The 14,833-nt window shown below is 36.7% G+C and overlaps 1 protein-coding gene across 2 annotated transcripts in view; it reads left to right on the top strand.

Moving 5' to 3' along the window:
- The window catches only part of SYNJ2 (synaptojanin 2), a 67,014-nt gene that overhangs the window by 1,369 nt on the left and 50,812 nt on the right, over positions 1-14,833 (top strand). For both annotated transcript variants that reach the window (XM_042796024.1, XM_042796023.1), the window contains exon 2: positions 8,962-9,048. In XM_042796024.1, the coding sequence (XP_042651958.1) occupies positions 8,962-9,048 (87 nt within the window). The remainder of the gene's footprint in view (positions 1-8,961; positions 9,049-14,833) is intronic.

Consider the following 14,833-nt stretch of genomic DNA (forward strand, 5'->3'; position numbering starts at 1 on the left):
AAGTCGTGAAGGTGCTCAGGGATGTCTCGTGTTTTGATACTTCCCACCCATGAGTTAATGCAGTGCTAATGTTGAGGCAGACAAAGAAAAAATGAGGTGACTGAGAATGTAAGGTGCAAGAAGTAATGCAGGGGAACACAGTGTGCTTGTGATGTGTTCTTAGGTTGTTTTGCGTGTAAAACTTAGTTGTTCCTGCAGTCATGCCACTGTTTGCATGTTGTAAAAGTCCATATTCAGGCAGCTCAGAGGAAAAGAGGAACACTTAAACTGTGAATTTTTTGTGGTAAGAACTATATGTATGTTGTGATTTGTACAGTGTCAGCTCAGGATCTGGGCCCACAGAGCTGAATCTTCCATGATATGTGGTGGCAGGACGTCCAGACTAAAATGCCTGATTTTCAGGTATTGTGGATTTTATGAATGAAGAAAGTCAAAAAGGTCTTCAGGTGGCAGCTGATTTTCACAAGAATAGTTCTGATAGTGGAAAAATTTTCACCTGTCATGATAAAGATCTCTTATTGCCACACTGTGGTTTTGGTGTGTGGGTTTTTTGTGTGTGGGGGGGTTGTTTTTGTTTGTTTGTTTATTTTATAATTTTATTGGAATTTTATATTGTGTGATACTTTGGGGGTTCAGTTTCTTGTTAAATTCATTGGTATTAGTGGACATCAAAGTGTTATTTTTTATAGTTTTTTTCTGTGTCAGTTTTCAGTGAACTGACAAAGTGAAAAGTCTGGTAGTACTGAGCAGCATTTTACAGACTTTCCCTGATTCAAAAACCTGTTGCATCAAAGCTCTTCATTTATGTCAGTGGGTTTTGGTATGTATTTCATTATTCTGTTATAAATCTAAAGCAGCTCCACTGCCTAAAGCCAATGTGTATGAATAAAACTGAGAGATTGGTATTCATCTATCAATTCCAAGCCATTTATATGACCAGTAGTTAGAAAGATTATTTGCAATCTCAGTAATTAAGGAATTGTGAATTTACAATAGATTGTACTCCCCCAGTGCTGCTATCCCCCATTTGAATTACTATGGCTAAAAAGGATTAGAGAATTTATATATTCTGTTTTAAAATGTGTGTTAGAAGAATTTTGAAGTAGTGATTTGTATAGTGGGTAGTGTAAAAGCCTGTTCACCATGCATTTTGAAAGTCCAGTGTCACCTCTTGAGATAGCTGTAATCATGCATGTGTTGGCATCCAGCCCACTCCACGTTAATAACTTTGTCATTTTATTTCATTTGGTTTCTCTTTTCTTGCCTGAGTCGTTCCCATACTGTAGGAAAAGCTAGTTTATCTAGTTGAGCCTGTTAAGTTCTTTTCTTCTGTTTATACAGCGAAGGACCAGAAAAGGAGGGAAAACCAGCAGTAGGTATTGTGATGTTAAATTTACAAGAACTGTGAAGAGGAAGCTCCACAGCCAGGGTGGTAACAGAAACAACATTAATTCTGTTTTGTTTGACTGGCTTTTAGGTTGTTACTATGCATAGAACACTACAGTGAAAGGTTAATGCTTTGTGTTATGTGTGGTTTCAGATATACTAGCCCTAGAATTGTGTTGATTTTGGCTTCTCTGTCTAATTTTCCATTTCTAAAATAAAGTTTTTTAAAAATTGCATGCCTGTGGTGAGGACGAATTATGCAATTGTGCCTTATGCAAACTTCCACACTAAATAAAAGCAGACACGTATACCTGGAGTTAAGTATACTTAAGTTACACAACAGTTTATGCAGTTTTGCAGTAATGTCCTCATGTCAGTAGAACTGTAGAGAGGAATAATCATGGATGGACAACAAAGGCCTGAGAGCAAATTTTAGTCATTGTTAATTATTCTTTTTCCATAATTACCAAGTGTCTTTACACTTGAACAGGCATGATATTTGCATTTTTTTGAAAGTTTAATTGTTTCTATAATACTTTTGTGCTAGAAGAAACTTAAATGTGGAATTTAACCTAGTTCAAGTGGCAGAAGGTAGTGAGAATCATCCTAGAAGAAGCAGTGTTACAAAAAAGAAATCTAAAAAAACACATACTTGTATAAACACATTGTCTATACAGGCCATAAACCTCTGTCAAACTCATAATCAAAATAAACTCTTTCAAATATGTAAACCAAAAATTGGATACTGTCTTGTGAATGGATCACTTTATGCTTTTTCCTCTCAGTCTGTTATAAAGATCATGATGACAGTTTTAGTTGTAAATTGGTTATATTTCAGAATCTCCTTATTGCATATCGAGATTTAATACTTTCAAATATTTGCACATTTGATATCAATAGTGGGAAAGTATGTCTGAGATGTCAGCAATTTATAAAATGAGAACACTCTGGCTGTAATGAAAACCTAACCTGAGAAACTTTTTTAAGAATCAAGGAATCAAAAATCACAGCGGGAAACATAGCTACATAACCCCAAACCCCTTAGCCTGTATAGTGATGTGGTATCAACGGAACAATTTTATGTCCTATCATAAATTAAATAGTATTTTTAAAGATGGGAGTTTTTCTTCCTCTTCTCATGATATCACTGCAGAGTGGAGGGTAAAACTCAGTGTTTTGAATTTAAGAACACGTTCAGCAAAAGGCTTTTTTTGCCACTGGCAACCCTAAAGCTTCAGTCATCTCCAGAAGGATGGGTGACAGCCTGAAACAATTCTTCCAGGAATTTTCTGAACTAGGACATCAATAATTAGATTCTATGGAAGAAACTTAACGTCATGAAGGATGAAGAAAAATTGTAATTGATTTAGAAATTTTTGCTTATACAAGAAGAACTGCTGTTTCTAATTCTAACATCACAGTTTTTAATGCTTTGTAGATGAAGTGAATTGCACAAGGTGGTTCTGAACTGCTGTCAAGGCAGTCGCTGAACTAAACTAAGGCTACAGTGCTGAAAATGTAGTTATTTAACTTTATTATAGCAGGTAATCTCAGTGAAATGATGTCAACAGGAGTGCTCTGCTATTGAAATTCAGCATAAAAATATGTTTTTGCAAGGGCAGAGCCAAAGAGTGCACAGCATATGTTGTTTTTTTTTTTTTTTGGTAAGCACTTTGATTCTGCAATTAGATTTATTAAAGGATGTTACAACACCTGTTGCAGTGGATCCTAAATAACCATCATGTTTTGAAAATACTGAAATTCAAAGCTGATACATTGCATGTTTTGCAAATATGACTGAAGTTTTTCCTGAAGACTTTCACCCACAGATCTGGGAAGTATGCCTTCACTAGCAATAAACATACAGTATTTAAGGGTTGTGTGCACTCTGCAAAGCAGCAGCTCCAAGCCTCCTCTGTGGCTTCAGTTGCAGGTATGTGTGTCCTCCTGTCATGCATCTGAGTGAAATCAGGGTATAGCCTTGCAGGGGGAGGGATGCCAAGCCAGGAAGTGGCAATTATATACCTGCATATCTTTTTTTTTTTGGTACAGAATGTAGTTTCTGTGCTGCACATACATTCACTGTTTACAATTAGCTTTAGTTTTGTATTTAGGTGTCTAAATATGCCACTGAGTGGGGTATGGAGATCAAACACCAATACTTTTGTAAGCATATTGTGAATGTATTTTTAAACTTTGTACGCTATCCAAAACAATGAACCCTACTGCATGACTCTTTTTTACTCTTATGCCAGGATATTTATATAGCTAATCTCCCTATTCTATCTGTATTCCTAACCTTTCTTGTTTAATTTTTTTACAAAAACTAAATAATCCAAGTACAATTTTTTATGAAGTCGTCTGTAGTTTAGTGGTGGTCCACTTTTTCCATTTGTAGATTCCTGCAAAACTTGTAGTGGAAGTAATCAGTGTAGCAGAAGCCTTGCTTTTCCTGCTTATGCTGGCAATGAGCACTTGCAAACTATGATTTCTCAGGCTGAAATTCACTGCTATAGGTTACAGGAACAAGTGTGTGTTACAGTTCCTTTGCTGTTGTTGAAATGGAAATTGAGTACACAGAAGAGGGAAGATGTATTGATATAAATGTAGAGTGTAGATTACAAGACTCATTATCTGTGCTAGGAAACTGTTAGTGGTTGTGAGGTATAAATTCTGCTTGGTGGCTTATGTTTGTAATGACTACAAGTTTCTGTGTTAATATATGCAGTATGTGACAGGAACCACAGAAATATAATGGTCAAGCTTCAGAGAAATGACTTAGGAACTTCTCTTTTACCTTTATGTTCTTGACTGCCTGCAGACCACAGCACTGACCAGTAGAAAACCGGTGGGTTTATGAGTCCATTCTTCTTTGGTAGTGAATGAAAATGTTCATATATGCACATGCAACTATGAAAACATAATCCCTCTTTAGAAAAATATTGTTTTCAGTGTAGTACAGGAAGCCAGTGAACTGATCTTTCTAAAATGCCACTTGATTTGTTTGTTGTATTTTCAACCAGAAATGCCACTTTCTAGAAAACTGGTAAAGACATTGTGTAATGTTTTGAATTTCCAGACTGTCTTAACTGTAACTTTGACCACAGACCTCTTCCCAACTCTGTGTTGCTTGACCTATATGGTATTCCAGAATACAGTATGATTTGTATAATGCCTGTGTAGCTAAGATTGAATGTGAGCAGGAAGATTTTAGTGATGAAAGATAATGAAAATAAATGAAAATACAACAAAGTGCTTTAGGCCTGTCTGAGGATGACAGAAAACAGGACTTGGAGGCAAGTTAATTATATAAACTCGTATAATACCAGGCATTGGACGTATTTCTAGGCAAGATGCTGATCGTAGTATGTGTATTTTTTTTCCTCAACAGTTTTTTGGTTTTTTGTGTATGAAATTTCTGTTTTGTTATAGATTTGCTTTTTCTGGGGAAAATTCACACCTCTTTCTCCAAAATGTTAAATGACGCAAATACGGGAAATAAGTCACTGAGACCCCATCACATCAAACGTCATTTTCTAAAAGGATTTAGAAATGCTTCAGAATATACATGTGTAGTGGTACCTACAGCTAAGCAGATGTCTAAATATTTCCAGAATCAGGTTTAAGAAAGAGGAGAGAGCCAGAATCTGTAACCCGGTCCCAGGCTCTTTTCTTCAAGAGCTCTTGAATGTTGAACTTGGAGCTATGGCACCTTTCTGCCCTCTCCCTCTGGCCATTGGCCTTTGTGGGCACTACATGTTTGAGATGTGTGTTGGTTGCTGCTGAAGTCTGGGGGATCAGCCCTAAGGAAGGGTTGAATAAAGGAAACTGCATATGTCTGGCCAGTTCCTGTGAGCTGTTAAATTAAATTTGCAGCTTTTACAAGCAGGAAGTCACACTTGGATAGTCCATGTGGTATATGTACTTATAGGTCTTTTTGTGGTGTTTTTCTTTGGTTCTGAAATATTTTACACGTGAAAAAAGATCACTTTTAGTTGAGTTTATTGTAGCTTAGTTTCGTTGAATTATTGTGTGCCTCATTTTGCAAGGGTTAAAATTTTGAGCTAACATGCCAACTTTATATATAATTTACATCAGGAGCTTTTACATAATTGATATTAAGAAAAGTGCTGGAGGGATGCAGACAATGTGCAGGTCTGTAAAGCTGTTATGAACACAACACTTGTAATTATAGCAAGGGGGTGGATACTCAATAATATGCTTGGTATTTACTATGTGTATTATTTAGTAGTTACTGAGTAGTAAACAAATGCACTATATATTTGCAATCTCGACTTGTTCTCGAAGAAGAAAACCTTTTTGTGAGTTTCATCAATTTCTGTAGCAGTATTGTGTATTAACTATATATATATGTATCTCAAGCTGCGTGATTTGAAAAAGGAAGGATTTTACATGTGAGCAGAGTATAGTTAAGCCATCCAGTCCTCATCCTAGGTTTTCAAGCAGACTGCTCTCATTGCCTTTGCATTTCAGAGTTTCTATGAAAGCCGATGCAGAATAAAACCTCTGACTTTGGAACATTTAACAGAGAAATACGGAAATAACTTTCATGTTACTGATTAGAAAAGTGCTACGTCTTTGGACACATCTATCTGTCAAATGTTGTTGCTAAACCAATATTTTCCATATTGCTGGAACTTGTCAAATATGGTTTATATTCTCCCTGTTTGTTAAGAATCTTTTAGAGTTTTGTAGTAACTTTTCCCTTTAACTCTTTTCTTCATCCGTCAAAGGCAACAGCACATCACATAGTTTTTTGTTCTCTGTCTAGTCACTCTTTTTCTGAATCTGGCTCTTGTGTCCTAGCACAGTTTGCGAATACTCTAGGAGATTATTTCAGACCAGGTTTTGATTACAGTTATTTGAGATTTCAATAAGAAATATTTAAGATTTGTAAAGATTTCTTGTTAATAATAAGATATTAAATTGTCTCGAGCCCTCTGCAATAATGTCCTTTTAAAGTCACACTTTAGTCATCCTTTCTATGTATTGCTTTTTGCTGGGGATTCCTTGGCTGGGCTGTGTCAGGGTCCAGCTAGGGCCTCTCGAGTGCCAGAGGGATGCTGTCTGTATCCTGGCTTGCACACTAGCAGGGCACGGGGCGAGACAGCACCGCGGTGGCTGGGGGCTGTGAGGCGTGAGGGAGTCGCGCCCCAGCCACGAGGGCCCTTACGGAGAGGGTGCAGCGTGTGGGAGCTGCTGCCTGAGGCCCTGGCCCACGCGAAATGGTGGCGGGCACAGTGCATCTCAGGAGTTTCTTCAACACCGAGGAGTATAATGGGACAGAAGTCTTCAAATTCCATCAGGATCTATAACAAATGGATTTTTTTTTTTTTTTTTTGAGCTTTGTGTTTAGACCCTCTCCTCCCTTCCAGGCAGCTCTGCTGGTACTGATGCCCGGACTGATGCTACTCTGCAGGCGAGTTTTCTGTCCAATGGCCTGCCCAGAACAATGATGTATTTCTGTACCACTACTGGCAAAACGCAGCTATTTGGGTTTGGAAAAGTCCTGTGCCAGGAGCTGATGTGCGTGTGATGCCACTGACTTGACCTGGGAAACTTTGGTGTCTTCCGTACCTGCCAGCGTCAGGTGCTTCTTGCTGTTAATGGCATGAGTTGTGTGTTGCTTATTTCCACGCTGAAATAAATTCCATTCTTTTGGACCATACTCTTACCAGGCACTTTAGTGGCCAGCTTTCCAACCTGTAATTCTGTTTTGAAGAGTATCACCGTGCTTTCAAGGTGTCTTTTGAATGTTTTCAGGTTGTGCCTAGCCTGCAAGTTTGTGAGCTCTTGCATCAGTTTGAGATCTGAGTCTCTTGCTGTTTCCCTCATTTTCTATTTCTTCCTAAAGGTGGAATATCTGGAGCAAGAATTTTGTTTATGGTTTTTCCTTTTTATTTTAAAGGGAATGAGGATAAGCTTTTAGGGCAGAGAAAAGATTTAAGGAAAAAGTCAGTATATTGTTGCTGCTCTTATCTACCTAGTGAAGATGCCATGGAAAGTGAAACATCACTTTTTAAACTTAATTCATAAGGAAGTCTTGACAGGGAGTCTTTTTTTTTTTTTAAATGCAACATTGTTATAGTCTATCTAAACTATTTTTGATGGAAGTGGTTTTTTGAAGTGACACAGAACTGAGCTTCCAGAGCCTCAGCCCTTAAGGGGTGCTGTTACTGGTTATTTAAATTGTTACTCTTCAGAGGTTTGTTACACACTAAAAATCCCTTTATCCTCTTCCTGTTGCTTATGTTTTGTTTCACTGGTGTGTGTGGTATCAACATTTTGCTAGTTTCTCCTGATTCAGTGTTTGTAAGAAAGCAGAATAGATAAATTGTGAAAGTCTGATAGCAAAAATAAAATTAAGAAAAAATTTACAAGTCTTCCTTATTTGCCATGGGTGCAAATATTGAGAGAAGTGTGGTTTGATTTCCTTCGGGGGTTGCCTCTGCTAAGGAATTTTGGAAACGGAATTGTTGTTCCTTTCACTTCAAAATGTCATCGATGTACAGGATATTTGTTTGTTTTCCATGCTTCTCACTGAGCTGCTTGCCTCTTGAGGTTTATAAAGAGATGTCTGTTTCTTTCTTTTCTGTTCTATCATCACTTGCAGGCAGTTCAGTTTGTCCTTTATATGCCCGGAGGTTTCAGATTTTTTTAACTGCTGCAGTTTATTAGGAGCATAGAATTGTAAAGTATTAGCTAACCTCTGAAAGTACCATGTTGCTATTTATCTGTGGTATGAGAAGTAACTGGACATTTGAGGGTCACAGCCTGTTTTCCTCATTCAGGAGGCAAACTTTACTCCTCATTGGGAAATAAGTACGAAATGCAGACTTATTCAGAAAGTACTTTAATTTTACTTTAAAGTAGCTAGTGACAAGTTTGGGCCATGTTCTGGCTTAATATCTAAATGTTCAGTTTGGGCCAAATGAAGTCATTGTTGCAGAAATATACAAATCTAACATCAGCATCTGACACTTTATTTGTTTTTAATCAGCTAATTCTTACTTCACTAAAATAAATTTAATTCCTCTTGAAATCAACATCTGATGTTGTGCCTACATCAAATTATGTTATCTTGCATAAAAAAAAAAATCCAACTCTGTCTGGAATTAGACTGTGAGAGTCTGGAAGCAGAAGCCATCTCTTTTGCACATCAAGAAAAGATATATTTTAGCTAATGGTCAGACAAATCATTATTTTTGTTCTTATTTTAGAATGGTGTAAAGTTTACATGTGCCTGTATCTTCCTTTACTTATTCTGAAACTGATATGGCATCTGTACCATGCAGTAAGAACATTACTAATGACTGATCATGTTGTTTGAAAAGGTAGTGAGTACCCTTTCTTTTAGAGTGGTATGTGGGGAGGCTATGCATTTCTGTTCCGTTTCTTTTTAATCACTTTGTTCTTACAGCATTTTAACGCTACCTTTGTATGGTAGTTTACTGAGTGAAGTCAACTGGGTGGCGTTGGTGTAGGCATTAGCAATCTGAAAGTTTTATAAAGACTTGAAAACTAAGGTTTACTGCCTTTCATTTTGTTTCTCAGCTCCAGAAGAAAAGGATGCAATTAAAGGACAATACGAAAAACTCATGGATGCTTATGGTTGCTTAGGAGAGCTTCAGCTTAAATGTGGTAAGTGACCATCTGTATGACTGAGATTATAAAATGCCCAGACAATGCTAAAAGACAAGAAGTGGCTAAAGTTGTCCAGTTCCTTAACTTGTGAAAGCTAACTGCACCTTGTTATGTACAGTCTGGGAAATATCTATTTCTTTTTCTCTTCTATGCCAAAAGCATATCACTAAATGATAGTCAAAGAATTTTGTTTTTTTTTCTTACTTTTGTTTTGTCTAACATTCTTAGCTGCCTGAAGATAATTGCCATTTTTTTCACCTACTGCATTTGTACAAGGCAAGCAATGATTTCTTGCTTGTTTTTTGAGGGATCATGTTTAAACACTGATTAATCATGGTCATCTGAGCCTGCAGTATTACAGATTGCCAGTCCTTGCTATACTGCCCAATTGCCTTTATTGGGTAGTTCACATGGATAAGAATTTGCAGAAACAGGCCTTTAAGTAAGGAATATTTATTGTCATTGCTGTAAATTTCTGTACAGTTTGGGAATCTTGATTTAGCAAAGGACTTGCTATTATACTGCCTACAGGAATGTTAATGGAAATAGCATGTTTTAGGAAGATAACTGCAGTCATTGATTTGAAGGTAATAGTACCTTACACAGCAGACTTCAAATTCACTGATGAAAAATATGCATTAAAATAAAAAGCACTATATGCCTTGTTCCCATGGTCTTCTTACAGTAAGCCTTAATTTTGACTTGGAGGAATGACAAGACTATTTTCCATATAACTCAGTGCTTGGTCAGGGAATCTGCCAAAGGCAGTGGTGATGTGAGCACTGGTGTATTTAGACCGGTAGATATAAATGTATCTTTTATAGCCCGTTTACCATTTTATAGCTTGAGTAATATGACTTGAGATTGATTTAAAGAGGCAACTGCAATCTGAAAGATTTCTGTGTCGTAATTTAAAACTGTAGGCCTATCTGGTCTTTCAAGATGAATGTCAGTTTTTTGTTTGTTTTGTTTCTTGTGGAGTTGATTAGGCATTTAAATGGAAAGTAATATCAAATTGTTAATGTAATTAAAAATGGAGGGCTTGTGATTAGTTTTTCTTGGCTCTCGGACCTGTTTTTCTTCATAGGAGTCTGATGAATCCTGTTGTAATAGTAAAGGAATGTAGCTATTGAATTTAAGCTCTTCAGGCTACAGATGAGGGTTGTTTCTTGTATGGGATAGGAACTAAATATATCCCGTTTTAGTCTTCATATTAAAAGGTGAATGATTTCAAATGGAGTGTGAAATATTGTCAGCCTTATTTTTTTTTCAATTTCTCCTTTTATTTTTGTGTTTCCCATGTCCTTATTTCTTTTTGAACAACACCTGCTTAACTTCAGTGCCCTTAAAGTGTGAGGTTTTTCCTTTCTGAGCTTTGTCACTGCACTTCTGTCTTGTTCTAGCATTGAATTACAAGTCCTGATATAGGACTTCCTTTGGAAGGAATTGTTAAAAATTTTATTGGTAATTGGATAAAAAAGTTAACTACTGGATGCAAACTTGTAACTGTGATTGAGTGAAAAGTCAGGAGGGTCATGCTGTAATGGTAAGCAAAGGTAAGCAAACATTCTCTGCTGCCAAGTATGTTTAAAAAAGCAAAGAGGATTGTATGCCTGCTGTCTCACCATTTAAGAGGTAGCCCAGGTTTATATCCCAGTCTCAGTTAGATCTTCCATCTTACATATAAGTTTGTTCTATCCCTTTAGCTGTTTCTTACATAAAAGATTAACACTAAGAAAGGAATGCAATGTAACTTTTTTTTTTTTTATATATAATGTATTCTAGCAGCTGCAAACAAGGGCGTAATTGGACAGCTCTTCACTGGACATCAGTGATCACATAGACTCTGTTCACGAGTATCAGTATTTTTTTCTTACTACTGGAAACCTGCAGACCATAAGTGCTAAATTAACTGAAAATATTTGTGAAAGTACATTCCACTGGGATATTAAAAGAGTATATTTATAGAGCAGAAGGAGAGAGATGTTTTTTCAAGACATGAAAGATGTCTCTGAGCACTTTAATTAATCTGTAAATATCGCTACTTAGGAATCCAAATAAATCACACTGTATGGCTGCCAAAGTAGATCGTGCTTTTCACAAGAAAGCAGATGAAATATGTGAAACTGACTCACAAAGTTAATGTTTCCCACCGGTAATAACCTTCACTTCTATGTACTTATGTCTGTTAACATGACTCACTAAGTTCTTCTGCTTTCTTTTGTGAGATGGATGGCAGCAGAATGAATTGTACAGTGTTTCTGAGCTGTATCTCAGCCAAGATTTTGCTGCCAGATAAGATCTAGCAGTGGCAAATACATCTGAAGCAGTGTTAAAAGAGCTGGCTTTGCAGTGTTTGGTTCAGACACTGTGATGTCAGGAAGGGGTGCATATATAAGGTAGTATTTTGATACCTTTGCCACATAGGTTATTTAGTTTAATCCAGGTGTTATATTTGGGGAGGCATTCTGAATTAATTTGACTGTGTATATATTCTCACTCTTGTACATATACAATGTGTAGTTGAAAGGAAGAAGTTTCAAAGTCTAAAAGGACAACTAAGTACCTGTTTTCTATTAATTTGAACATTTCCTAATGTAATAGTGTTTAGAAGAGGGAGAAGGAGTATCTTTGAGACTAAAACTGTCATTTGGAAAAGCTTGGTTCTTTTCATAATTCTGCTATAGATTTCCTTAGAGATTTTCAGCTAGATGATTAGAATCTGCTCCTCTGCTGTGTTCTCTTGCTAATTTTGAAGGCAGATGAGAGGCAAAAATACCTTGCAAACTGTTTTTCAGTGGACTACGAAGTGAAGTGGAGGATGTATGTGTGGAATAGAGATGGAACAGGCCGAGGGAATATAACACAATGGCATGACTGTGTTGGAATGGAGAAAGAGCAAAAACTGGAGCAAATTAATTTTTAAAAAGAAAAGGCAAACTTGAATGAAATATTTACAGCTGCGAAGGACAAATAAGAATTGAATATTGCCTCCTTTCCACTGCAGCTCATAATAGGCAGTACTGAAGTCACCCTGTAAACTGCAAGAGAAACAATTGCCTTGAGTCATGTAGACAGGTTAAATACAGAAACTGCAGTTTATTATTTTAGGGTGTGACGTACCAGAACTGCATTTCCTGTTCAATTTGGATTAAGGCAGTTGGTTTCACAAAAGCTTTTGAAAAAATGGATACAAGTTACTTATGTCTTGTTTCTATGCCAAGTACTCTCCATCCTCTGCCTCTCTTGTGCAACCTGATAAAAGGACATTCAGGACATACTGCTGTGAGCAAAACATTTCTTACATTTCTTCCAAAGTGTTCTTTACAGATGGTTGTGGTGATTTATAGCTATAATGGGGCAAAATAATGGTCACAGTGCACGATCATTTATACCCATCTATCTGAGATCAAAATTTGGTCCACAAGTTTAAAAATAATTTTTTTCTTTAGTACTGTAGATCAGCCTTGCTTTTTCAGAGATGTGTTGTTGTAGAAAGCATGACCAGTAAAGAACACTTTACTTCTTGCTCTAAAATTATTTCAGAGATTTCTTTAAAACATTCCAAATTGCATCCCAAGGAAATGAGGGACATTTCTAGCGCTGTGATCTTCAGTTGCAGGTCTTATGTTCCTTAATCACTTTCATCTGTGTGTAAAGTTTAGAAAGGGCAATATGAAGTGGGATTACACATTAAACTACTTGTAAAAGTAAAGGAAAAAAAAGAAAATACTTTTTGTTTTCCAAAGTGGGGGGCCTGGTAAGTAGTCTACAGCTAATGTGGTGGTTGGTACACAGTGAAGTGTAAGAGTCAGACCTGGGGCCTTGATCACTTCCAGGAAAAAGTTTTCCATTTTTGGGGGTTGCTTTTTATTGGCCTTGGTGCTAGTCTCATTCATCATGCACTTTGCAGCTGTCAGCTGACTGTAACATGCTTTCTGGTGCTGTAATGCACATGAAATCAAGGGAAAACTACCATACATTTTCCATCCAGTGTACTTGTATTAATTACTTATTTTTATAAGAACGGTTGGGCTCCTGTTTCAAGAAATAAGACTGGAGTTTGGCCTGTTCCCTGCTCCAGATATGCAGAGAATTCCTCAGAACAGGGAGCCTCCATAGACTGGCTGCAGTGGTAGTACTGGCAGAGCCATTGACTTTAGGGAATTGATTTAGTATTAATTCTCCCTTTGATCTTGAGGATGCACTGCCAGCATTTTAAAACTCAGATTCCTGACATATTTGAGCTTACACTTAAGGGGTGACTGCTCATTTAATGACTTTAATATTTTTTTTCCCGTGTTGCTGTTGATGTTCTGGACAGAAAAAACATAAATACCTTGAATACTGTTTAACTCCTTTCAAAGGTTGTAACCCCATCAGATGCTTCCTGATGATGCTGCCAGGTGGATTTGACTGGACTATCTGATGTATTTTTGTTGTGATTGCTGTTGGTCTGATACTTCAAGTGCTACTTGCATAAAACCAGTTTCACTGGAAACTTAAAAGGAGCAGTATTTTTAATATAATTAGAGAATTGGAAATGGTAGTGAGCTGTAGTTTTGAAAAGTTCAGGCTGCAGAGATTAATGGAATAGTCTTGTTTGTTTTCAGAGGAAATACCATCTAGCTTGAATGAATGTCTGGGTGTTTCAGTTTGATCTATTTCATTAAATTTGTGATATTTTCACAGTTTGCTCAGCAAAACCAATTTAAAATATCCTCTCTTTCTTGTGCCATGGCCTCACAAGTCTACCTACCATAGGAAATTCCATGTTGTGTTTGCAGTAGGATTTTTTTTTTTTGGAGGGGGTGGGCGAAGTAAACAAGGAACACAACTTGCATTTTTTTGTGAGATTTACTGGATAATAAAAATGAATTGTTTAGGAACTAAAAGAATTTTTCAGTAAATGCTTGTCAGCTAAAAGTGTTATTTTCCTTGCAATGAATGAACAATTACAAAATAACTTAGTATCTGCAATTTTTAGAAAAAGAGAAAGTTGATTTTAATTTTGCTTTTTATAAAAAGTACTTGCTCCAGTAACAGCATCCATCCTGATTGAAGCAATTTAAGCAATACTTTAAGCCTTAAATTTAAGTGCATTTAGGTAGGGTTGTGGTTGATACAGCTGTTTTCATGTTGAGTATCTATTTTCAACGGGAAAGATTATGGCATGTTGACATTTACATACGAGAAAAGAAACCACAGTGACTTTAAAGTTTAAATTTAGCAGTAAATGGATTGATTTTTGGCTTTAATATACCCATAATAATAATTAGACTTTCAGTGACTAGCAAGTCAAAAAAGCAGAAGCATTTTTCCTGTGGTAATGCTAGGTTTCTGCCAGATTAGGTACTATTTGGATATCTAGTGCTTTTGTTTTATTCCTTGGAATAACATTTTCATCTGATAACATGCTTCAGTGAAAGCATGAGTGGAGATAGAGCAGTTATCATTTCCATAACAAACTCGCCCAGTGTAGTTATCAATATATTTTAAAATGTTGTCAGGCTGGGTCGAGGGGAAACTGTGAGAAAAAAGGGTTTGGGATTGAAAGAAGATATTCCCAGGCATTAACTGGTGTTGCTGGCAAAGAAGGGAATATGGGGAAAGCTTTGTTTTGCTGTTTATAGCTGCATAGTTTAGTGATGGGTAATTTCTTACCCCTTAATGAAGACATAGTTAAAAGAGGAATAGTGGAGTAGTTTTTTGGTAGCATTAATTTTGCTGTGTGAGGTTCTAAAAGGGTGAAAGGCTGACAGGAGCTTTACCTCTGCTCAGG

Source organism: Tyto alba, unplaced genomic scaffold, assembly GCF_018691265.1.
Source record: "Tyto alba isolate M040663 unplaced genomic scaffold, T.alba_DEE_v4.0 Super-Scaffold_22, whole genome shotgun sequence".
NCBI lineage: Eukaryota > Metazoa > Chordata > Aves > Strigiformes > Tytonidae > Tyto > Tyto alba.